This window comes from Amblyomma americanum, chromosome 1, assembly GCF_052857255.1.
Source record: "Amblyomma americanum isolate KBUSLIRL-KWMA chromosome 1, ASM5285725v1, whole genome shotgun sequence".
NCBI lineage: Eukaryota > Metazoa > Arthropoda > Arachnida > Ixodida > Ixodidae > Amblyomma > Amblyomma americanum.
The window spans coordinates 2,665,879-2,690,876 of NC_135497.1; the positions used below are offsets into that span (position 1 = coordinate 2,665,879).

Consider the following 24,998-nt stretch of genomic DNA (forward strand, 5'->3'; position numbering starts at 1 on the left):
GCAGGCTCCTCGGTCCGCAGCCCCAACTGCGGCCTCTATCCGACGCCTGCGTAACGACGTCCGCATGACCTGCTTCCGCTGCGGCCTGCGGGGACACTACGCGAGGGACTGTGCCGGCCCTCCAACGTCGGGAAACGGTTTGGCGGAACTCCGGGGGCACCGTTCCGTCCCCACACTCCTTCGTTCTCCGCGTCCCCTCCTTTCGTCGGCTCCGATTACCACTGATGCTCCTTACGTGCTCGTCGACGTCGTCCTGCTTGACCGGCACGTAAAGGCCTTGGTTGACACTGGAGCGGCTGTCAATGTACTGCACAAATCGTTTGTTGCTAACGCGCCCCACCTGCTTCTGCCAGCCGCCAAAACCCGGCTCTTGGCTTTTAACGGCACCCCTGTGGAGCAAGTCGGACGTGTCGTCGTCAACCTGACAGCCCTCGGAAATACCATCTCCACCGAGTTTGTTGTCGCAGACAGCCCTATTTGGCCAGTGGTCCTCGGGTGCGGGTGGTGCCAGCAAGCCGGAGTCGTCCTTAATTTTACTAGAACCAAACCACGGGCGAGCCGAACTCTCTGTGGGCCGGGCTGGCTTAGCCGGGTTTCCAGCCTCGGTGTCGCCCTGTGGCAGTCCCTGGTGTCGGCGACCAAGCGTGCCTCAGCATCTCTGCGTGACCTCGCGACGAAGTTGCCGTGTCGAGTCAAGCCGTTCGACGTCACTACCGTGACTGTGGCGTCCGCCATGACCCTGCCACCGGGTGCGGCAACGTGGGTGTATGCCAAGCTTGACAGTCCGGTCACAGCAGACGTGCTGTTCGAACCCATCCGGTGTTCAGCTCCAGCCCGTCAGATGACCTCCCCTCGAAGCCTTCTGCCTGTGCTCAAAGGAGAGGCCCACGTATTTATACTCAACATCAGCAGCGTACCTCTCGCGCTGACTCCCGGCACGCAATTGGGTACAGCCTCAGTTTTGGACCCCGGGTCACCAGTGGCGTCTCTGCAACCTGAAGCCCCGCCTCGCCACCCTCCAGCGCCGGCGATCATATCATGGGAAGAATTTAACTTTGGACCCAGCCTGACCTGCGCGGAGCTCGCCTCTCTGAAGACCTTGCTGCTCGAGCATCGCAGTTGCCTTGCTCTCAGCGCCGGTGAACTCGGGTGCACTTCCTGGGCTCAACACCGGATCAACACCGAAAACCGCGGGCCCGTTCATCACCAACCTCGCCGTGTAGCGCCAGCCGAACGGAGAGTCATCCAGCAGCACGTGTGCGACATGCTTGACCAGGGAATCATTGCCCCTTCTTGTAGCCCTTGGTCCTCCCCTGTCGTCCTTGTGCGCAAGAAGGATGGAACACTCCGCTTCTGCGTTGATTATCGGAAGCTAAATGCTATTACTAATTGCGACGTCTACCCGCTGCCTCGCCTCGACGATGCGCTTGACCGCCTGAAGGGGGCCCGTTATTTTTCCACGCTAGATCTGCTCTCGGGCTACTGGCAGGTGCCTGTTCACCCCGATGATGCGGAAAAGACGGCTTTCGTGACTCCCGACGGCCTTTACCAGTTCAACCGTATGCCCTTCGGTCTCTCGAACGCTCCAGCCACCTTCCAGCGTCTCATGGACCGAGTCTTAGGCCATTTGAAGTGGACTATGGCGTTGGTCTACCTGGATGACGTAATTGTCTACGCGGCTACATTTGACGAACACCAGAGACGCCTCAAACTCGTCCTCGAAGCCCTTACCTCTGCTGGGCTTCGCTTAAAGCCACAAAAATGTTTCTTCGGTTTCGCGGAGGTGACGTACTTGGGTCACGTTGTGAGTCGGCATGGCATCCGTCCCGACCCTGAAAAGCTAAAAGCGCTTACAGCTTACGAAGCTCCCACCACCGCCAAGGAGCTCAAAAGTTTCCTTGGATTTGCTTCGTATTTCCGTCGTTTCATTCCGGACTTTGCCAAGCGCAGCGCTTCATTGACCGCCCTGCTGAAGAAGAATGCACCGTGGAGTTGGACGCAGGCCTAACAGCTCGCGTTTCTTGACGTCAAGCACGCCCTCCTCGAGCCTCCTACATTGGCCCATTACGACGAATCGGCCCCCATCGTCCTCCACACGGATGCCAGCCAAGATGGGCTCGGCGCTGTCCTCCTGCAAGAAGACGAGTCTGGTGACCACAAAGTCCTAGCTTATGCCAGCCGCCAGCTTTCCGACGTTGAGCGCCGCCGCCACTCTTCAGAACTCGAGTGCCTCGCCGTTGTCTGGGCCGTCGAGAAGTTCCGTCCCTACCTGTACGGCCGTCACTTCACCATAGTCACGGACAATAGCGCTCTCACTTGGCTGCAGTCCGCCAAACATTTGAATGCTAAGATTGCACGCTGGTCCCTGCAACTTCAAGAGTACAATTTCACAATAGTGCATCGGCGCGGCTCTGCCCATCAAGATGCCGATTTCCTTTCTCGCCACCCTTGTTCCGTGACGGCTTTGACGGACCTGAGGACTGCACAAACGCAAGATCCCGCCATTGCTGCCATAATCCACTCCCTTGGCACCGCCGCCGGCGCAGGCCTCCGCCAACTACGCCGGGTCTATCGAATGAAGGACGACCTCTTGTGTCATGTGAAGCGGCTCCGTGGTCGACCACTCGTCTGGTTGCCAGTTGTGCCGGCAACACTGCGGTCGCAAATCTTGCGCGGCTTACACGACGCTCCCACGGCTGGTCACCTTGGTCGCGGCAAGACCTACGCACGAGTGTCGGAGCGGTTTTGGTGGCCTAATATGTCCAGAGATGTCAAGGAACACGTGGCGTCCTGCCAGACATGCCAGTACAGAAAACCGTCCACAGGAGTAACCAAGCCACCCCCGCAGGCTTTTTCGCCACCAAGTTCACCTTTCGAGCTGGTTGGACTGGATCATTTGGGCCCGTTTCCGAAGACGCGTGCCGGCAACCGGTATGTTCTGGTTGCGATCGACTACTTCTCCAAGTGGGTCGAAGCACTGCCCGTTCCAGACACGTCGTCCGCTCATGCCGTCGCGTTTGTGGAACAGCATCTCGTTCTTCGGCACGGTGTTCCCCGGCGCCTCATCACGGACCGTGGGAGCTGCTTTATGTCCCATGAATTCGAGCGAGCCCTCCGCTCCTTCGGCATTGCGCATTCCACTACATCCGTCAATCATCCGCAGTGCAATGGCCTCGTGGAGCGTGTTAACCGTACTCTCACGGATATACTCGCATCCTACGTCGCTCCGTCCCACACAAACTGGGATCGTTTTGGTTCTGCTGCAGCTTTTGCAGTCAACACTGCAGCGCAAGAAACAACGCATGTGACGCCGTTCTCAGTCGTCTATGGCAGAACGCCCTCCATCCCTCTCGACGCGCAGTTGGGCCTTCCCCATCCTACTGCGTCACCAACTGAATCTGCTCAACGACTTCATTCCGCCCGCCTCGACGCCCAGCGCAACCTCCTCACGGCTCACGCGCGTGTGCAAGCGGCCAACGCGGCAGCACCACCACATCCCCCCTTCCGGCCCGGTGACTTGGTCCTCGTTCGCCGCACCATCCGTGCGACTGGCCGTGCCGCAAAGCTCTTGCCCCGATACCGCGGCCCTTACCGTGTCGTTGCCCGACTCGGCCCCGTGACATACCGCCTCGAAGACCTGCCAGAGCATCGACCATGCGGTGTGCACCACATTTTCCCAGAGCATGTTTCAAACATGAAGCGATATGTCTACGGCGCCTGCGGTGACTCCGACTTAGCTACCGGGTCCTCATCAGTGCCGTCGTCGCCTGCTGGCTCCATGCCTTCCCCACGCAATGCAGTCCCATAAACGGATCGCCGCTCAATATGCATAAAACTCCCTGAAGTTAGCCTAACCGGTGTGGGACCTTCTTCGGCGACTGCAGACACCTTCGCCCAGCTCACACACTTCGAATTCAACGAAGAGTGTGACCGTTTCCTATCTGCGAGCCCACATTGCATCGCCCCAGGAAACCCTGCATCAAAGCACGGCCTGACTTCTCCGCCCCCCCCCCCCCCCCCCCCCCCGGTGGAAAGGTGATACGGGAATAAAAGAAGAGGCGGCGAGCGAGCGCGAGCGGCGAGCGCGCGGCTCTAGCACGAGGGAGATAGAACGAGAAAGCTTGGCCGCCGCCGGGTGTGCTTCGCCGGCTCTCCTCGGGACTGCTGCTATATTTCTCTGGGCGGGCCCGTGGCCACCCCGTGGCATCCCACACCGTAACAATATAAGCATAAGTGAATTAAAAGATGCCGCCCTTTCGTGACAGAGTTGGTTGGAGGAACTGTAAGGTGCTTCCTCAGCTTTGTACAGTAACGAAGAACTAGTGGCAGCGTTGGCTGCTTGCCTTGCTCGAGCTTATCGCTGGCCTCGTTGAACGGCTCGAGGAACTCAGCGATATCTCTTGAGGTTCCTTTGCTAACGTCCTCCATCAATGGAGTCGAGGAGAGCTTCAATAGCCTCGTACTTGGTAGAAACCAACTTTATCAAGATAAGTTTTGAGTTCCACCTCGTGCTCACTTCATAGCACACGGCGTGGGGTAGCTGGCTTGCGAGTCCACTTTGTTTTGAAAAGGTCACGACGGTCTTCACTTTCTGCATCTGTTCATGCATATCGGGCAGCTCTACAGCAAGATGGGCATCATCAAACGTATTCCTCAGAACAGAGTTCATAAGATGAGCGCTGCAGTTCATTCTTAAATAAGGACGGATGCCATTGATAATATTGGCGCCTTTATCTGTGGCGAAGTTGTCATTAAGTAAGATAGCTTCGTCAAATCACTTCTTTTTACACCTTAAGCTTGGCGCATGATAGCCTTAGATGCTTATGCGCCGCTAACACAACATTCAAATGCCATCTTCGCGAAACGGCGCAGTTCTTTGCGAATATAGTGATTTCTCTTTTTCACGGGCGTCAAGTCACTGGTGAACAAGACCAGGCTCTCTTGAATTCCCAGCAGTCGTTGACATAGCGCGCAGTGACAGTAAATGTACGCTGACCTTCTTATAATTGTTAGTCAACATATCAACAGTGAAGCAACAGTGGCCTTCCTCCATCGCAGCTTGAATACTAGGTTTTAATTCTGATCGCAGTGCACCGGGCCCCTCACTAAACTTACGGGAGACCGTCGTAGGATGTGGAAGCATATCATTTGCTGCTATGCTGCCATGCCTGGCACCGGAAGCGAACAGTTAATCGGCGAGCTTCAAAAATTCATCTTCACACACGACGTCAGGTGGTCTCATGTCTTTGCCACACCAACGAACACAAGCTGTTGTCCAACTTTCTTTACGCTGGCAGACACTCCGGTATTCTTTTCCACTGAACAAAGACGTAATGGCAGCGCACTCGGGTGTCGATTTGAATTTGTGACGGTTCAAATGGGATGTCCCTGTCTTGCCCCCGTCGTAACTCAAGAAGCTTTTGCAGTCTTTGCACTGCGTATGTCCTGCTGGTAACAGGGTGCTGGTGTCAATAAGTTGGAGAAATTTTTGCTAGACTTCATTCTTCTTGGCTTCCTTCAAAACGCGTTTCAGTTTTCCTGAAGCAATGTCGCTTTTAAGTCGTGCTGCGTTCATCGTTCCAAGGCTTGCGGAAAACCCCTGTGCGCATAAAATCCCAATATAAAGCTGAAGTGTGAGTAACTTGAGCTGGGCTTTCCCTGCGATGAGCTGCTGCGGCCGTAGACAGGCGGTAGGTCTGCAGAGGTATGGCGGCCCGTAGAGAAAACGCTGCAGTGTAGCAACGGTGGCACCGTGCAGAAGGAGCCGTCGTAGAGATGGCGAAGCCGCACAGGTGGTGGCTAGTGCAGTGCACTGAAATCTAGGGGGACTTCGTTCTTACTTGTACCGACCGCTCAACGCGCACAATGCTTTCAAATTGTGCACAATTTAGTAGACTCTTCTGCACGCATAAAATGTTTGGACGAAGCCAGACTTCACGACTATCATCTATAGTATAGCTGGAAGACCAGGTAGCCTGACGTGTCTTGCTGCGTAACGCCTTTCTTTCGCTCTAATAGTTTCATCTGCCAGTCACAAATAACTTCGCGTTGACTGTAACGCTGGAACCAATCAGCAATGGAGACTTGATCCAATCAGCTCTGCCTCATTTGTTCTCATCAAACTTGTAATGCTATCACCCTCACAAGAAGGGGAATATCGAAGGATCAAACTTGCTTGCCTAGATATATAAGGCAGCTGCAGTGAGCGGCTAAGAAAAGTAAGCGCAGAGAAAACATAACAGACGTTATGACGGTGCACTTCAAAAGCGCCACAGCTCTATTGACGGGCTCGCTTCTAACGTGGCGTCGAATGCAGTCGTGACAGGAAATGTCCTGCGTTGTGTTTCCTTGGCCACCGAAAAAACTACCATGCAGCGGTTTACTCCACTTTTCATCTGGGGAAGAATGCTACCCATGCCCCACGTCTGTGACAAACGGCCAAAGCTAGCTCGAAAGAGCAGAAGGAGAGCCCAAGCACGCGTCTCCTGTTTAAATCTTTACGTCTGCGAGCAGAAAAGAAGGCGAAAAAGTAAAAGCGAAGAATCATCTCCTCTCCTCCTTTAACTCGGCTCCATTTATCATTGCCCTTCATCGCACTAGTCGTTATCTTGTGTGAACGACCAAGGAAAAAACGTGTCCTGGGCGTGTGGCGGCAGAGGCACGAGACAAAATTTTGTGTAGCATACAAGACAAATGTGAAGGATGGCGGCCCATTTTGGTCTCCAAGTGGGAGCCGCCACTTCACGCGGCTTTGATGGTGGCCATCAACGCCACATAAGGCGGAAGCTTCCATCCCTTCTGGCCGTTATTCCTTTTTTTCAGCCTCCTTTCAATGAGGCTGTCTGGGCAGCATTGCAAGAGGGTCGCTTCCTTTAGCAACTAATGTGCAGAAAAACGCATCAGTTTCAGACGTATTAGCAACCACTGGCGTCCTCCCACCCATGGCCACGGGCTAGAGGAGAGAGAGTGTTCCAACCGTGCAGCGGCACATCATCCTGGGCAGCGTTTTTTGTACGAACGGAGAAAACTCAGAAGCAGCGGTAGCCGCTGCTAGCATGAAATGCAGCCTTTCTCATAAGCCTCTTTTCTGTGAGATGCAACTTCGTACATACTCTACTGCCGCGGGTAACCTAAGTTGAGAAAAGCAACAGCGCAGAAAAACTGAGTTATCGGGCAGGCATTCCATTTGAACTGCAAACGTGCATGGCGCACAGGTGTTCGGACGGTTAAGGAAAGACACCACAGGGCAATGCGTCAACTCGGGCAAGAATAGCGCAACATGGCGCGCTGGAATAAAAAGAAGGATACACGGAAGGGTGATTGCTTTGTGTACACAACCAGAGGAAAGAAATGAAAAAAAAAGTATAAAACGAAAGAAATTTTTAAAACGTATAAAACAGCACTTGCTACGATAGCCTTACATGTCTACTTGTCGGGCCGAAAAGTTTCCCGCTTCTCTTCAGGCAAGAAAAGGACTTAGTCGGGCTGGTTGATGCATGTCGATGGAAACGACTGAATAGCGCTAACAGACAGCGCATGTGTTTGTGTTCTCTCGCGTCTTGTCTATTAGCGCTGCTCAGTCGTTTCCATCTCTTGAGGCAATCTCTTTATTTTAGATCGCCAGGATGGCATGCCTGCAGTTGTTCTCAACTACTATCGCATACAACTCGAGAACGCAGCGGTTGTTCCTTATCAAAGGACCCCCTTCCAGCCAATCCTGTCGGCCGATTCTTATGACCCGGCTAGCGTGGCAATGCAGGGAGGGGCGCCACAGTAGAAGGGGGGGTCAACCACAGAAGGAAGGTATTACAGTCCTTTATCTACCACTCCATGCTTTGTCACACTAGCAGGGTCATCAGCATCGGCCGACGCCATTGGCTGGAAGGGGGCTCTTTGACGGGGAAAAGCCGCTGCGTTCTTAAGCTGTATCCGACTATACGTAGAATACTCCTAACTTTAAGCCGTGGTAAAAACAGCGCAGCGACGACAGACACAGAGAAGACAGAAGAAGACGGACAAGCGCTGAAGCGGTGTTAGGACAAAGAACAGAGCTCAGAGTACCAGAAATGAACTGCAGAAGAACCGACAACTGAGCTAGTTGGTGCATCTTTAAGCCGTGGTAAAAACAGCGCAGCGACGACAGACACAGAGAAGACAGAAGAAGACGGACAACTAGCTCAGTTGTCGGTTCTTCTGCAATACTCCTAACGTTCTCAGATTTCTTTTTCTTTTTTTCGTATTTACTGTTGCGGGTGCATTATGCTGTGTCTTAATTTAGCGTGAATTGCGGATACAATCGTAAAAAAGTAGCGCAAGGTTTCTTGGACAAAGTATAACATGCCTACCTATTCTAGTGTCTCGATTAAATGCCATTTACTTTGTCCTCCAAGCACTTAAACATCGCAACCGCTGTCGTGATTGTGCCCTGAAGACCATTTACTTCTCTTTGAAAATGTCATTGGGCTTAGAAAGCGCTAGAAACATTGCCGATACCCTATATACTTATGTCATCTTCTCATGCTATGGGAAAGGTAATGGGCTCATCACATATCTAGTGGTTATGCAGTCGTCACTTCCCTCGGTTTTGCGTTTGCAGGTTTTCTTTCATTTGATTTCTCTCAGACTGAGAAATTTAATTGCGTACACCTGCGTACCTTAATTCTTCATGCCTTCGCTTCCATGCGCCCTTCAACTTTCTCGGCAGCTTCTGTGAACTGACTTTCTTAAGGATGACAGTATGATCGCTTCTTTGGCTATCTTCGAATATACGAAATTAGACCTTGGTGTTAAGCTAACGCAGAAATTTCTTACGATGCTGGCCACTCAATGATATCCGGAAAAGAAGTTGCACTGTTGTGCATTACACAACTGGTTCACAAAAAGTGAAAAACTGAAGGACAGAAGAAAAAGCCAGCACTTGGCAGGAAGAGTGGAAAAGGCTCATAGGAATTTTCCCATACATTACAAAAAGCGGCAAGCCCATATTTTCTCACAGGTTTCTTTATACGTGAACTAGAGAGGAACATTGTAAAGCAGAAGGAATGGTACTATTATCAAATGATTAAGAAATGCCCTGGAGCCTTACATGGGACATTATCAAAGCTGCATGCCGTGAGAAAGTAAATTGTATTGAGTAGAACTGAAAAGATACCAATGCGCGGTGATTCGAGGTTAGCGTATAGTGAGCAAGGGTAGATCTTTTGCTAGCGATCGCATTGATTCTTATACTACCATGTATAACATTTCGCGCAGAGCTAAGACGGTGTTAAACAAACTGGGGTGTCTATATCCCTTCCAGTGCTTCAGAAGCTAGAAAGAGGTCTAGAAGCGCAAATAATATTCAGGAAAACCGTGTGGCACATGGCGTCGCGTTTTTCCGCATGGCGTTTTTCTAACTTTCCGCTTTGGTTCATTTTTTTTTCCTTTCGGTTTTCTCTTGCAGATTGCTCGCCAATGCCTGATCTGAGGGTATGCGCTACGTCGATTGCGCTAGCTTAAGAACGATCAACTCACACATCTATACACTAGAAATAACAACAAATTGCATACATTTTTTTCTCAGTTGCAAATATAGACTCCGAAAAACAGCGCTTGCTGCCACAACGTGATTCACTTGCCCGATGTCAAGGCTCCCAGTTTCAGGACTGCCGGCTAATTCTAAACTGACACTGGGACCAGCGCAGTCCCAACCCGTGAAGCACTTGTTCCAGTGCCATGAGTGATATACCTGTTTAAACCAGCGTGTCAAAGCATATTCCAGCGTTTACGTCCATCCTACTAGCGAAAACAGTGTCTTCCCATCCCAGCTCCAGTGAAGTTCGCCAACAGCCAGTGTTCCCAGCGAAAAGCAGCGCAAAAATGGTACTGGTTTCGTCCTGGACGACGCTGCAGGATGCTGGTTTTTTCGTTGGGGGGGGGGGGGGGGGGGATGACATATTATACATAAGAAAACAGGCGACAAAGTTATGTACAGAAAATGCATCGCGACAGATGATCAAAATAGGCCACAAACAAGGAATTTACAAAGATGATGCGAATAAATCATTTGATATAATTGGTGCTACCTCTTCAGGGAGCGTATTCAAATCTCTTATAGACCTTGTTAAAAAAGAATTCTTGAATATGTCTGTTATACATGTAACTTTCTTTACTTTTAATGGATGATCACGCTGTAGTGAAACATAGTGTGGTGCATGAATATACAAGTCACGGTTTATGCTAGTCTTGATAAATACTATGAAAAGTGTTAACCTCAACGAATATCTACGTTTTTCTAGTGACTGCAATTCCAGAGAGTTTTTTGCGCATGACACACTAAAATTCCTGCTATAGTTATAAAGACATATCGGACACCCAAACTTTATACCCTCTTTAGTTTATCTATATCTGTTTTATACCAAGCGTCCCTTACTCAGCAAGCATATTCCAGAATTAAGCGAACGTTACACTTAAAAAGCGCCGCTTCTGCTTCTTAAGGAAAAAGATTAGGGTTACACCTTGAAAAACCTACAACGCAACACGCCTTTCCAGTTACATAGTCGATATGACGTCACCAACTTAGGTTAGAGGTTATGTATAGAGCAAGGTTCTTGTACGTGGATAATGAAGAGAGTTGTGTTCGAATAATTTCATAAAAGAACTCATGTGGGTTTTTCTTTCTTGTGATACGCATGTGTACTGATTTTTTCCATGTTATTTCACATCCCCCAATTACTCCACCAATCGGCACTCCTATTAAAGTCATCCTTTAACACAATGCAGTCATTCGGACAGTCCATGACCCTGCAAAACACACAATCATCTGGAAACGGAGGAATATTAGAAAGGATACCAGAGAAAATTTCATTAATAAAAATAACAAATAACAACGCTCCGAGGACTGACCCTTGACGTGCACCAAGATATAGAATACATTCTCTTGAACCTGCCATTGATTGCAACCCTTTTATATCTGAAATTCAAGTCTTTATGCAATAAATAATTTAGTTATCATCGTTATACCAAGGCAATTTCTGCAGCAGAAGAGAATGGGGAACATCATATGCCTTCTTAAAATCTAAGAAGATACAATCTATCGAAAAGCCTACATGAAGTGCACTTGTCATGTCATGAATTAACTCTGTTGACTGTGTTACACGAGAGAAGCCTTTACAAAATGCTCTTTAATAAATAAAGAACGCATATTCATGTGGTTAATAATGGTAGTAAAAAACGGATGCTCCAAAACTTTATACATACAATACTTCTCAAAGATATGGGACGATAGCTACAAAAGACATTGCGAGGGCCATAATTGTAGATGGGCGCAACATTGGCCAATTCCAGTCAGAAGGCAGTTCACCTTCCTCCAAGGACTTTACATATATATTATTTACAAACATTTAGAGAACTCACACGCACATGCACTGAAAAGAGCAGTTGGTAGATCACCAGGACCGGAAGCACTGCGAACATTCCGGCCTTCTGCGCAGCAATTGGATTCCCCTTTGGTTAAATTCTACGCAGTTGCATAACACAGTTGTTCTACATAGTTGCTCTACAAAAGTGTACTTAAAGAAGTTGGCACACTGAAATGTGTTGGAAATTTACGCCTTCTCATGAGCTGACCCTCGTGATACCATAAAAAAGAGTGCTTTCAGTAAAAGTAAGTGTTTATTTTAGCGGAAAAACAGTGATTGTCGGCTGCCTGGAAAACGCAGTCACTTTCATGCAGTTGGTACGGTCACTTACTGTGATCGTATTAGTCAATGGTGATGTTGGAATTGAAACGTGCGCCCAGTTTTCGCGCGTATAAGCAGTTTTTTTATTTATGCCGAGGCATCTAGACCACAGTGATTTACGAGCTGGGCGTGATCCTCCCTGCAGGCGCCGAGCTCCATGAAGTCGGTGCTCCAGGCCGCCTGGCTGCTGACCGTGGCCGTGGGCAACCTCATCGTGGTCATCGTCGCCGAGGCGAGGTTCTTCCACGTCGCGGTGCGTTGGTGCTCTACTTATGCAGTTTACAGGGACAGCTGTATCGAGGGCGACATTTTAGACTTATGCGGCGTCGCTGCTATTGTACAGCCGCAGGTGCAGCGCTTCATGCTGATTGGCTATTTCATTTCATTTATTTTTTCCCTTAAAGGCCCGAAGGCATTACATCAAGATCGAAACAGAGAAAGAATAAATGGATAAAAGAGAACAATAACAAAAAAAACAGTATGTAACAGTTAAATGATCGTGTGACGCGTATACAATGCAAAATGGAATGCACGGGATCGAAACATGAAAAAAATTGTATATGAAACACTCAATCAATACAAGAGAAAAATACAATGCAATAGGCATGACATAAAAAAGAAAAGTAACAATAAACAGCTGTTCAAAGTGCCGAGGTGAATATGGCAGAAAATTTTTGCCCTCATGAAAAATTGTCATTTAGTTTTTCCCGGAATGATTTGCGGTTAGTGCATGATGCGATGGGATTTGGTAGGCCATCCCATAGTGCTATCGCGTACGGAAAAAATGAAGACTTTAGTGCTAAGGGTGCGGTAGCTGATGCGTGCAATGCCCTGGTGATGGCTTAGGCGGCTAGACGTCCTGTGCGGGGGTTGTAGCTTTTCGTGTCTTGTGCGTGGGCGATAATAGAAATGATGAAGAAGGCAGAGGCGATATATGATGCGGCGTGTCACGAGTGATGGAATGGCAAGGGACTGTTTCAGCGCGAATATACTGGTTTTCCTTGAATAGCAAGATTTTATAAATCGGATGGCGCGATTCTGTACGGCTTCAAGGCCAGCGGTGAGGTACGCTTGTGATGGGTGCCAAATGGATGACGCATATTCTAGTTTTGAGCGAATGAATGTTATATATGCTAGTTTTTTATGTCAGGGGATGCGGCCTTCAAGTGACGGCGCAGGTATCCGAGTGTGCGTGAGGCTTCAGCGCAGATGTTTTCAACGTGAGTTACCCATGATAGCGATGCATGGTGTTAGATGGAGGTCAAGATATCTGTAGGATAATGCGGGGTCAATGGAAAATGAGCCAATACTGTATTGATGCTGATTCACGGTGCGTTTTCTGGTGAACGACATGGATTTGCATTTGTTAATGTTTAAGGAGAGGAGGGATTTATCGCACCAAGAGGAGAGTGTGTCAATATCGGACTGAAGCAAAGATCAATTGTTGGTCGCCCTAATCACTCTGTATATGACGCAATCATCGGCAGAAAGCCGTAATTCCGATTTTATATTTCAAGGAAGGCCATTAATGTAAATTATGGTTTATGGTTTATGGGGGTTTAACGCCCCAAAGCGATTCAGGCTATGAGAGACGCCGTAGTGAAGGCTCCGGGAATTTCGACCCCCTGGGGTTTTTTAACGTGCACTGACATCGCACAGTACACGGGCCTCTAGAATTTCGCCTCCATCGAAATTCGATCGCCGCGGCCGGGATCGAACCCGCGTCTTTCGGGCCAGCAGCCGAGCACCATAATCACTCAGCCACCGCGGCGGCCTTAATGTAAATTAGGAATAGTAGTGCTTACAGGGCGGCGCCCTGAGGGACTCACGATGTTGCATTGGGAAGAGTAGAGTGGCTATTATTTGTAGAAGTGAACTGCTTGCGCCCTGAAAAACAAAATTCGATCCAACGTATTTGGTCGACGGGAATTACTATTGATGACAGTTTTTGAAGTAAATTATTGTGGGGGACCCGATAAAATGCTTTGGAGTAATCGAGGAATATATCATCTATTTGAAGGTTGTCATCCGTGGATTCGACCAAATTGTGTATGAACTCGGCAAGCTGGGCGTCGCATGAAAGGTGTTTCCTAAAACCATGCTGGTGCGGATAAAAAAAGTCGTTAGATTCAAGATGTGTCATTAAGTTCGTGGATATAATGTGCTCGAGTAATTTTTATGACACACTGGTTAGAGAAATAGGACGGTAGTTAGAGGCCAATTTGCCGTCACCGGATTTAAAGACTGGGATGCCATGGGCAATTTTCCAATCATCCGGAACTTCCTCCGATTGTAGAGCCTGAGTAAAGATTAATTGTAGTATCTGAGCAGAGGTCGCTGATGTGTTTTTTAGTAGTTTACTATTGATATGGTCTCAGCCTGCTGAAGAATACAGTTTTAGAGAAGGAATAAGGTTGCTGATACCGTTGGCATCAACCTGGATCATAGGCATCGCCACTGATGAGGATTCAGGTGAAGTTATGGCGGTAGAGTTGCTTACAGGAGAAAACACGGAGACGAAATAGCGGTTCAAAACGCTGACACACTGATGTGGTTTGGCTGGTTCTCCATCAGTTCCCATAAGCGCTATTTTGTTCGGGCGAGACCTAGAGGATATGATGCAACAGAATTTGCTGGGGTTCGGCTGTAGAATTCTAAGTAGATCGATGGAAAAGAATTTATTTTTTTGCAGCAGCTAAGCTTTCAATATATGCTTTTTATAGATTGATAATATCGGTCCCATGTAGTAGGGGAGCTAGATTTCTTTGCTGATCGATGGAGGCGCTTTTTACTGTTTAGGAGACGTTTCAGGCATACGGTAAACCACTCGTTATGATCGGACCCAATATTTATTTTTCAGATGTATTTATTTCTGTGGTTCATCATTGTTGTTTTATATAATTCCCAGTTTTGATTAACTGTTCTTGAAAGATAAGGCTCGCAAAAATGCTCATAACACCGTGTATGTTCCACGTTGATGGCTTCGAAGTTCGCTTTGTTGTAATTCAAGATTATCTTTTCAGCGGTTGATCTAACTTTCAGCAGTAGTGATATGGAGGTGTCTAGAAGAGCATGGTCACTGACTCCACGAAGAGCCGTTATGCCTTTAAAGTGTTCAGGACTGCACGTCACCAAGATATCGAGGGTGTTATTCCCTCTCGTCGGAAGTGTTATGGCTTGATGGAGACTGAAATCAAGGGTTAGATCGAGGAATTGCTTGGGCTCATTGGACTGCGATTTACCAGGTACGCTAAGTAGAGGCCAGTTAATCTGGTGAAAATGAAAATCGCAACATAGAAAAATCGGTGATTTGGGGAAGTTATCCTTAATATATGCTAAACTACGGTAGAGTGAGTTGCCGAAAGATGGCCCATAATGAGATGGAAGGGAACAAATGCCAATTATAGGTTTCACAGTTGAGGTATGAACACAAACCCATGATAATTCGAGTACGTCGCCGTGGTACACTAAGGATGATGACAAGGTATTTCTTACAGCTATTAGAACACCACCTTCTCTACGCTTGCCGCGGTTTCGACGGTACATCGTGATGTTACGATAAGCGGGAAGCACTTCGTTATCGAGGATATCTTCAGTTAACCGGGTGTAAGTTAGAATGATAATGTACGCGTCAATGTCGTTTATGAAGCTAAGAAGCTAGTCACGCTTTGGAATTACGCTCCTTACGTTGGTGCATGCGATATGGATGTCGAGGTAAGCTGGAGGACGTCTGTTGTGAACATGAATCGTTGCGCGTCATTCACTACCATCGGCGTTGGGAACACGTGCCGTACATTCCGTCGCCGTGTCAGTAGTGGGGTTGTATGTAAAGCACTTTTTTTTTTCAACGTGCAGTTTATCTAGACATATTTTGAAGGCGCATTTTTGGGGGCGGATGAACTGCAGATGTTTAGAACGAGCAGGACGAGTTTCAGGGGCAAAATCTTCTCTGATCGCGTAGATCGTGTCTTTAAGTTTGGGCCCACACGACAGAATATTTTCGTTTGTCTTAAGATGAGGTAATTTAATAATTATTGGGCGCTGTTTATCCGTACAGTATTTTCCGAGTCGATGTGCACGTTCTATACTACCTGTGTCTAGTTGCACATCCTGCTCAGTAGAGAAAAGGGATCTTGCCTGTTTTTCAGATTCTTCCCAACTTTCTTTTTCGCAGTGTTTAAGGCCAAAATAAAGTAAGTTGTTTCTTCGCATACGATTGCTTGCATCAATATTGGCGGCCTGAAGGACTGCAATTTCACGTTTATTTCGTTAGTTTCATCTATTTTCGAATCCGCTAGTACCTTTTTATGACCAAATTCCAAAAAAGAAATGGGGTTGTTTAGCTCGAACATTAACTTTTCGTGGTTGTCTTGCGTAGCCTTAAGTTCTTTTAGCTCAGTAGATATGGTGACCTGTGCGTCCTCGAGGCGTTTGAGGGCTTCTAGAACGGATGAATTATCAAATAATGTCGGTGGCCCTGGGTTGAGCTCCACGTCGCCTGATAGGTATGACATCAGTTGGGATAACAGGTGGGATAATATACAGTCACAACTCATTTGCACAGCGCTACGCCACTTGATCACATAGCGGCAAGGCACCGATACAAAGCAGCGGTTGCTACGTTTACATTCGTTGGAATTGTTTAGGTAACCAACCACTAACGTCAGCAGCGGGTTGAGCATGGTGCAGCGTGCGGTGCCGTGCCCCAGGTGATCTGCGGCGGGTCGTGGTATATATGCTGCGTGGACGGGTCCGGCGATTGATGACGTCGATGAAGGGCCGGGTTTCCAGGCGAGCAGCGGTATCCGGGCTAGGTTCGGAGCGTCACTGAGTGCCGAGCCCACGGTCGTTGAGTGCGCACTCCGCACTGCGAACGGTTGACGGCACTTGAGGGAAGGGGCATTCAGCAGCAGGCAGCCAGAACAGCAGAACCTGTAATGTCAGCTGCGGGTTCAGCATGGTGCAGCGTGCGGTGTCGTGCCCCCGACCAGGATCCTCATCATCCATGACGTCATGACAGCGGGCCACGCTGACTGGCCTCAGCTGACCCGAAAGACGCGGGTTCGATCCCGGTCGTGGCGGTCGAATTTCGAGGCAGGCAAAATTCTAGAGGCCCGTGTACTGCGCGATGTCAGTGCACGTTAAAGAATCCCAGGTGGTCTGGAGACCTTCACTACAGCGTCCCTCATAGCCTGAGTCGCTTTGGGACGTCAAACCCCCATAAAACATAAATCATGGCTGGTCTGAGTTTCGATCACACATGTTCAACACTCGTGACGTCATAACTATAGCTGACCCGTGGCGCTAATGAGAATGTAGCGGTATAAACGCGACATACATCCCACGCTCGCACCCAGACTAGACTGAGTGGTATGTCGTACCTCCCCAGCTGTCGCTGCAGAAGAAAGGTCTGGCAATTTTTTTTGTTGTAGCTCTGATTTAGAGGCCCAGCAGCAACGCGAAAGAGGCACGCATTTTCTACTCTCTTTTTAGAGATTCATCAGTGTTGATGTGAGACCTCCAAAGGCGTAACACTCAGCGTTTGATCGATTAATAGTGTTCAGAGGTAGTGGACGGCAGCGGCTGTGAGGTGGCGAGCGCGAAGTGTATTCGTGCACTTGGTTCTTTTATTCAGGAAAATTAACTGAAAAAAAAGCCGCTAGTTTTTTTTTCCCTAGAGAACCTGGAAAGAAGCGGGACCGCAGAGGTGGTCTACTGATTTCACCATCAGCGTCGCATGCGAGAAATGCGGGTTTCGAGCCCTGTGCTGCCTGGTACCCAGCGGCGGTACAAAGCTGAAAAGCTCTCCCGAAATGCTTAGGAAATGGGTCTTTGACCCCAGCGTCTGCCACGGCCCTCTTTGGACGAAGCTGCCCTTGGGTTTCAACATTCTCGGGAAGAAGCAGCATCAAAAAGAGTATCTTGCCCCGTCACTGCAGAATTTCTTGCGGAGGAGCTCGTAGAGTGCGACCAAAAAGAAAAACCCCTCTGCGCCGCCAGAGTGCGGGTGATGATAGGCTCATTAGCTGAGCGCGCGACACCAGTGTAACCACCATTGTGAAACCACATAGCGCAAATAAAGGGGGCAGAAAGAAGGACAGGCGCCGGCTCGTTTATTTTCACTGTACTCTTTCATAATCTTAAGTCACCAACTGGCCCTTCAATGTACTTTATAAAATGCAGTGTAACAACGCCCCTGCTTGTATTTGTGGTAGCGCGTGCACAACGCCTAACAGTTTGTTTTGTGCACCACTTGAGGCAGTCCGCGGTGAAGGGAATAGTTTCGAGCCATTTGAAACCCGAGGGTATTTTCCCTGCATGACAATGCTGCCGGGAGGAAACTCAGCGTCAGGAGTGCATAAGGAGAGCAATGATTGGTGCTGGTAGCGCGCACTGACAAGGACAGACAGGGACGTTCATCACTTCCCTGTCTGCCCTTCTCAGTGTGCGCTACTAATATCTGATTCTATGAATTACCAACTGGCCCAACAAAGGACTATCCTAAGCAATGACTGGGCGGCAATTAGAGGTGCGAGTGTGGCGATGGAGAAAGGCCTCTTCTATATCTCTCCAATTAACCCCATCTGGTGCCAGCTGTGCTCACCCTAGCCCTGCAAACTTCTTTCTCTCATCCGCCCACCTAACCTTCTGCCGCCCCCTACTACGCTTGCCTTCTCTTGGAATCCGCTCCGTTACCCTTAAGGACCAGCGGTTATCATGCCTTTGCTTCACATGCCCTGTCCAAGCCCATTTCTTCCTATCGATTTCTACTAGCTTGTCAATAACTCGCGTTGGTTCTCTCTCACACTCTTCCGCTTCCGGTCCGCTTAACGCTACACCTATCATATTTCTTTCCATACCTGGCTGAGCTGGCTAGCAAAACGCTCAGTTGGGCTAGTTAGTACTGATTCATAATAAAGCAGCGCAAAAGACGACGGACCAGAGAGAGGAGAACGCAGGACAAGAGCTGACTCAGAACTAAAGGTTTTATTCTTTAGACCTTCGTATCTCGAACACATAAACTGATGAAACCCGATGAAAATTAAGAACACAACAGAAAAAAACGTCACGCGCAAAACTGCTCACGCCCCCTAACGCACTATCGAGAAATGCAACCTCTTTATCACACAGAAAAACAGTTGGTTTGCTTATGCAGATCTTTTAAGTCTTCTATGATATGGTAAGGCTCTACCCCTTCATGTTTTGTATGGTGTTTGTGGGTGTACACGTGGTCATGAAGCAATGCATTGCACTTTTAATTTTCATTACTTGAGACCCTCGACAATGCTTCACCAGATGAGACTGGTCATTTCCATTGTGTAAATTATTCCTGTGTATCTGTAGGCGCTTGTTCAGGCACTGCCCAGTCTGACCAATATAGAGGGCTCAGCAGGAAAGGGGAACACTATACACAACACCTGTGCAGCAGTCCACAAACTTATCTCTGTGCGCGAGACCACAGCCTTTCCTTTTCTTGGCCTCCTTTCTCTGAATGGCCAGACACGTCTGTTTGGGAACCTGGCGGAAGGAACACGCCGACATTGTCTCTTGTGGAAATAGGGGAGGGGGGACAGCCTTCTTCCCCCGCACTCCCACACCACGGATGCAGCATTTCCGCTCGCTAACTGCGGAGGGGTTCGTGCTCAAAGGAACAAAGGGAAGGACCACAAAGTGGGAACACTCATTTGCTATTTATTGCACTTACAATTAATACACAGAGCGGGCAAGATAGCTACAAAACATCAACGAGGCATCCCTCGGAAATAGAAGACTACGCAAGAAGGGCTTCAGATTTACCGGCTGGGTAGGGGCGCGGCTTCGGAGGTATTGGCGGCGAAGGTTTGTATGCGCTGACAATGGCGGCCGGGTTTTGCCGAGCGCGCCGCATTCTTGGGGCGAAGCCATCCCCGAGCATTTGTTGAAGAAGGTGCCGAGAGCGCGCGTTTGCTGCGCTCACTTCGCTGTCTGGAACCAGAAGTCCAGCGGCAAAGCACATCGAATCTTCGTGCGCCTGCCGCGGAAGGGGACGAGAGCGTGCTGCTGCATCCGCTCGCGGCGCTGGCCGGATCCCGAAGACACTCTCAATGGCTCCGCGAAGTTCCGCTTCGCCTAGGATGTGGCTCTCCCGTCGCTGTTTCTGCTATTTAGCTGTTGGTGTCGCTGTTGGCGCTATTTAGACGAAACCGAGTTCGGGAGCTTAGCCTAGGCAGATGGGGCTAGCTTCGCGTGCAAGCTATGTAAGCGTTTTGAGGAGACCATTCGGACGTTGGAAGTGGAATGGGAAGCTAGGATTAAGTAACTCAAAGGGGACCCGAAGGTGAAGCGAGAGGAACGGATTAAGCTAGAAACTCAGGACACCGAGTCGCTTAAGAGGGAGGGGGCTAAGGCCGACCTGTTGGAGCGAATTGTGGGCGAGCTGAAAGGGGGCCCAGCTAGAAGAGCAGGTAGAAGCGCTCAGGTCGCGGCCGGCAAGGCACCCCGGTTCGGAGCAGTGTCAGGTGGGGGACGAGGCTCGGCGATCCTACAGTGCTGTAGCGCAGCAGGCTTTGAGTGGGGAAGACAGAGAGGTAAAAACAGGCACTGTGACATGCGACAGTAGCCTACGGCGGCGGGAGAGACAGCTAGTGCGATCCGGAGGGCAGCAGTCGCAGTCAGGAAGCGAACGGTTAGAACGCAGGAGGGTTCTGGTAGTCAGTGATTCGAACGTAGCGAGGGTTGGGGGAGGCGCTTTGACGACAGTGAAGGCGGGCAGGCGGGTGCAGGTGGAGGCCCAGTCAGGGGAGTGCATGGTAGATGCAATGGCCAAAGACCAGGAGGTGGTAGGGGACAACATGAATAGAGAGCACCACGTTGATCACGTTTTGCGGTTCATCTCATGAGTGACTTAGCAACGCAATGTCATCAACGAATCGCAGATTACTAATGTGTTCTCCATTAACTCTTATCCCCAACTGTTCCCAATCGATGGCCCTCAGTACGTCCTTAAAACAGGTGGTGAATAGCATTGGCGAGATCATGTCTCCAACTCGTTCTTATTTGAGTTTTGTTGGTGACTTTATGGACGACTAAGGACTAAGGTAGCTGTGCCCCCGCTATAGATATCTTCCAGTATCTTTACATAAGGTTCTCCTGCACCCCGATTCCGCAATGCCTACCTGACTGCTGAAGTTTCGACAAAGTCAAATGCTTTCTCGTAATCTATAAAGGCTATATATATGGGTTGGTTATACTCTGCAAATTTGTCTATCACCTTATTTATAGTGTGAATATAGTCTTTATCGAATGCCCTTCACGAAAGTGCCTGATCATTTGGTTAGTTGGAGTCTAAAGTTGCCAGACTCTATTTGCTATTACCTTTGTAAATACCTTCTAGGCAACGGAAAGTAAGTCGATCGGTCTGTAATTTTTCCAGTCCTTGAAGTCTCCCTTCTTATGAATTAAGACGCACCAATTTCTCGCTGTAGTGCGCTCGAGTAATCACAGCTAAAATAACGATCGTTTGCGGGTAATTAGAGCTGGAAGGCCTAGCTCACTTGTGGCCACGCCTGTGCTGTACTTGGAGGACAGTCGAGACAAAGTGCTGCCCACTCATGTCTGCCGCTTTCGGCTCAGTTCTTCTTGAGGTGACCCGGGATTTCAACGGAAGCCAACTGTGAGTTGCAACGGAAGCCAACTGTGAGTTGGCTTCCGTTGCAATGCGGCCATTCCCCGCGTTTAGTGTGGGTATCTCTTCGCAAGCGCTCTTCATCTGACATTGCAAAGGAGGCACTGTTAACTGCTGTCTTGCTCTATTTTCGGAACAGAAAACAATCCATGCAACCTCTATCCTCAACGCATGGCTGACAATTTCATTGTCTGTGCTTCCAACTGCACTACTGCTGCTGTGCCGTAGCTTCTTGCTGAATCATGGGCGAAACAAGCAGCCGGCACCAGCAGCAAATGTTGCAGCGTTTCTTTTGGCCTCCTTCCCGCGGGCTACAACTGTTGAATCAGGCATCCTGTCTACTTGAATCCATCGCCTCAAATGTGCGGTGGAGAAAATTTGATGCAAACAACGCGTTTCCCAATTTGGTTGGATTTTGGGCGACGTCGTAGCACATCAGGAACTACCCCTGGTTTGACTGTATTTCACTTGTGCTGGCACATTTTCCTCAACATGCACCTCGTCAGAATATTTTGGCTGTGGATTCTGATCAGAGCACTTTGGTTTCTCGAAATAGGACTTCAGGAACCGCCGACATAGGAAAGACGGCTGTAAGGAAACGTTCGAATAAGTTAGATGAACGTTGCACTTCAGACAGCTCGGAGAAAAAAATAGCTGCGGTTTAACTACTGCAGAACCTTGTTAGAGAGCAAAAGCTGTGGTGTATTCGGGAACTAGACGCGGCTTGGCATCTGTAAGGTTGAGTGCGTTCCGTACACTGGATAGGCAGCGCGCCCACCTTGCCACCCTGGTGGCGGTGGTGAAAACTTTAATAGGCACAGGGGAGTTTAGGACACGCAGGTCCTTGGGCCCCCGCACGGCCCCACTGCACTCAATCGTTAATGTCCCGGAGGCTCATGATGCTGGCAGCCCGTCCTGTGGAGATGGCTTGCTTGGCCGGGTCCTCGGAGTGCAGTAGGGTCTTCCAAGCCTCCCAAGTGGTAAGGTGCTCCAGGCCCCGCGGGGGAGGATCCGCCAGGCAGAGGAAAAGGATATGATTGAGAGTGGCTTTGGGGTGGTGGCAGAGGGTACAGGAGGGGTTTGTGTGAACTTGGTGATGGCGAGAGCGTATACAAAAGGAGGGTAAGGTGCGTATTTGGAGCCGCCTCCAAAGTGTCTGTCTGGCGATAATTGTCGAGGGAGGGATGAGGTGGAGGGTGGAGCCGACGCTGGGCTTTGCAGGCCTGCGTCAGTTCACTGAATGAATGCATGCGCTCCCGTGACAACCCTAGATCGGAGGCTGCCGGTGCCCGTTTGAGAGAACCTCTGGCTAAAACGTTGGCAGCCTCGTTTCCGAGATTCACGGAGTGGGCAGGCACCCATATGAGCTCCATGTGGCGGGGCGGGTGTGCAGCGAGGGAGTTCAGTATGCGAAATGCAGGGACGTGAACTCTCCCACGAGCAAAATTTAGTATGGCAGTTTTAGAGTCTGATAGTATATAGCGGGTCTCCGTGCGCGTGATGGCTAGGGCAATGGCGGCCTCTACAGTCTCCTCCGAAGTGGCAGTGGGGGATATGTGAAGGGTGGCAATCGGATGATGGCTACAACCACGTCGTCGCCTGTGCATGCGGCATCCACCCACACGGCATCCGGTTCCGTGCTATAGTGTTTGTGGAGCGCCCGTGCGCGAGCTCTGCGGTGAGGTTCGTGGTAGGTGGGGTGCATGTTTTTGGGAAGAGGTTTAATAAGTAGTTCGCGGTGAATGTGATGAGGGACCTGGAGCTGTGTGTGATCCGTGGCTGGCATCCTGATACCAAGGGCGTGTAGGATGTGTCTGCCGGTGGTGGTTCTCGCGAGACGTATGTATTGTGTCTGTCGATGGGCCTCGATAAGCTCACCTATCGTGTTGTGTAGGCCTAGATGGAGGAGTTTTTTAGTTGAGGTGTTTAGGGGTAGGTGTAGTGCTGTCTTAAATGCCGTTCGGATCATGGCATCCAGGGTGGAGATTTCTGTGACCTGGAGTTTCAGGTAGGGGAGCGTGAAGAGAAAGCGGCTGAGGACGAAGGCATGAATGAGACGACATAGGTCATGCTCAAATCTAAGGTTCGACGAAATCTCGTCTGGTCGGGGCGTTCCAATGCGACCAATAGTGGATTTTACCCGCTCTCCCTTGTACCGGCTTTCAGGCTACTTGCACAAAGTTTTTTCGCCACTCGTTGGCAAGAGACCGACTTTCGTACGCAACTCCTTTGATTTTACTGAAAAAATACGCGAAATCACGATTGACAGCGACGAGATAATGGTGTCATTTGACGTCAGATCACTGTTTACCAGCGTCCCCGTGGATCTGGCGGTGGAGGTATGCCGTTCAGCGCTTCGAGACGACGACGGACTGAGTGCTAGGACACCCATCGATCCATCGGACCTGTTGAAGCTTCTGCAGTTTTGCTTGAAGAACACGTACTTCATCTTTCGGGGCACTGTCTACAAGCAGGTTCATGGCACTGCCATGGGAGCATCTATCTCGGTCACAACCGCAAACCTCACAATGGAAGCACTGGAAAGCCGCGCTTTGGCTTCGTTCGAGCCGCGCCCGAAGGTCTTCCTGCGGTACATTGATGACTGCTTTTGCATAATCAAAAAGAATGCCTTGGCTGCTTTCACGAACCATTTGAACAGCATGGAAGATTCCATCCAGTTTACCGTCGAGGAGGAGATTTCTGGCCGTCTTCTTTTTCTGGACGTCATGGTGGAGCGACGTGATGACCGCCTATCATTCAAGGTGTACAGAAAGGACACGCACACAGGCCAATACCTTAACTTTAATTCAGTCCATCCTACGTGCCATAAGCGCTCCGTCGTTTCTACCCTCGTCCGCCGTGCGGAAAGAATATGCTCGAAACCAGAAGAAAAAGCCTCTGACATACGCCAAGTGCGACGCGAGCTCAACAATTGTGGCTACCCACAGCACTTCGTGAACGCTGTAATACAGCAGACAACGAGACCAGCTCAGCCCGTTCGCCTACCTTGCCGTGCCCGAGCTGCAATACCCTATGTGCCAGGCGTGAGCGAGTCATTGGCCCGCGTTTTTCGCACCTACGATGTGCATATAGCTCACGTGCCTGCGTGCAAGCTTCGTCACGAGTTGGTGTCCATAAAGGACAAGCTAAAAAAGGAAAAGTTTCCCGGAGTAATTTATAAAATCCCCTGCTCAGACTGCGATCACTCCTACATAGGTGAAAGCGGAAACTTTGAAAGACGGCTGAATGAGCACAAGAATGATGTCAAGAAAAAGAAGGCTTGTTCCAACGCACTGGCTGAACACGTTGAAAACACGAAGCATGATATCGCTTGGGAAGAAGCGGCAATTATCGGCCGTGAGAAAAACTGGATGTCACGCCAATATCTGGAGTCTTTGTTTATCCAGACAACAGATCAGACGCTCAACCGTAACATCGGCAATCTACCGCCCTCGTACGCTAGATGCCTGCGACGATTAGCACAACGTACTTAAGCTTTGTGTGCGAAATTTTTCCATCAGTGAACAAGACTTCCGTGTGGAAGTCGAAACGTCCTTCCATCTTGACAACACCTTTTGGTCGGCGCTTCGTTATTTTCGCCAATGTATTCACCC

At 49.6% G+C, this 24,998-nt stretch overlaps 1 protein-coding gene across 5 annotated transcripts in view; it reads left to right on the top strand.

The window, feature by feature from the left end:
• The window catches only part of LOC144108821 (solute carrier family 15 member 1-like), a 230,266-nt gene that overhangs the window by 194,908 nt on the left and 10,360 nt on the right, over positions 1-24,998 (top strand). For all 5 annotated transcript variants that reach the window (XM_077642012.1, XM_077642029.1, XM_077642005.1 and 2 more), the window contains one exon: positions 11,866-11,973. In XM_077642012.1, coding sequence (XP_077498138.1) covers positions 11,866-11,973 — 108 coding nt within the window. The remainder of the gene's footprint in view (positions 1-11,865; positions 11,974-24,998) is intronic.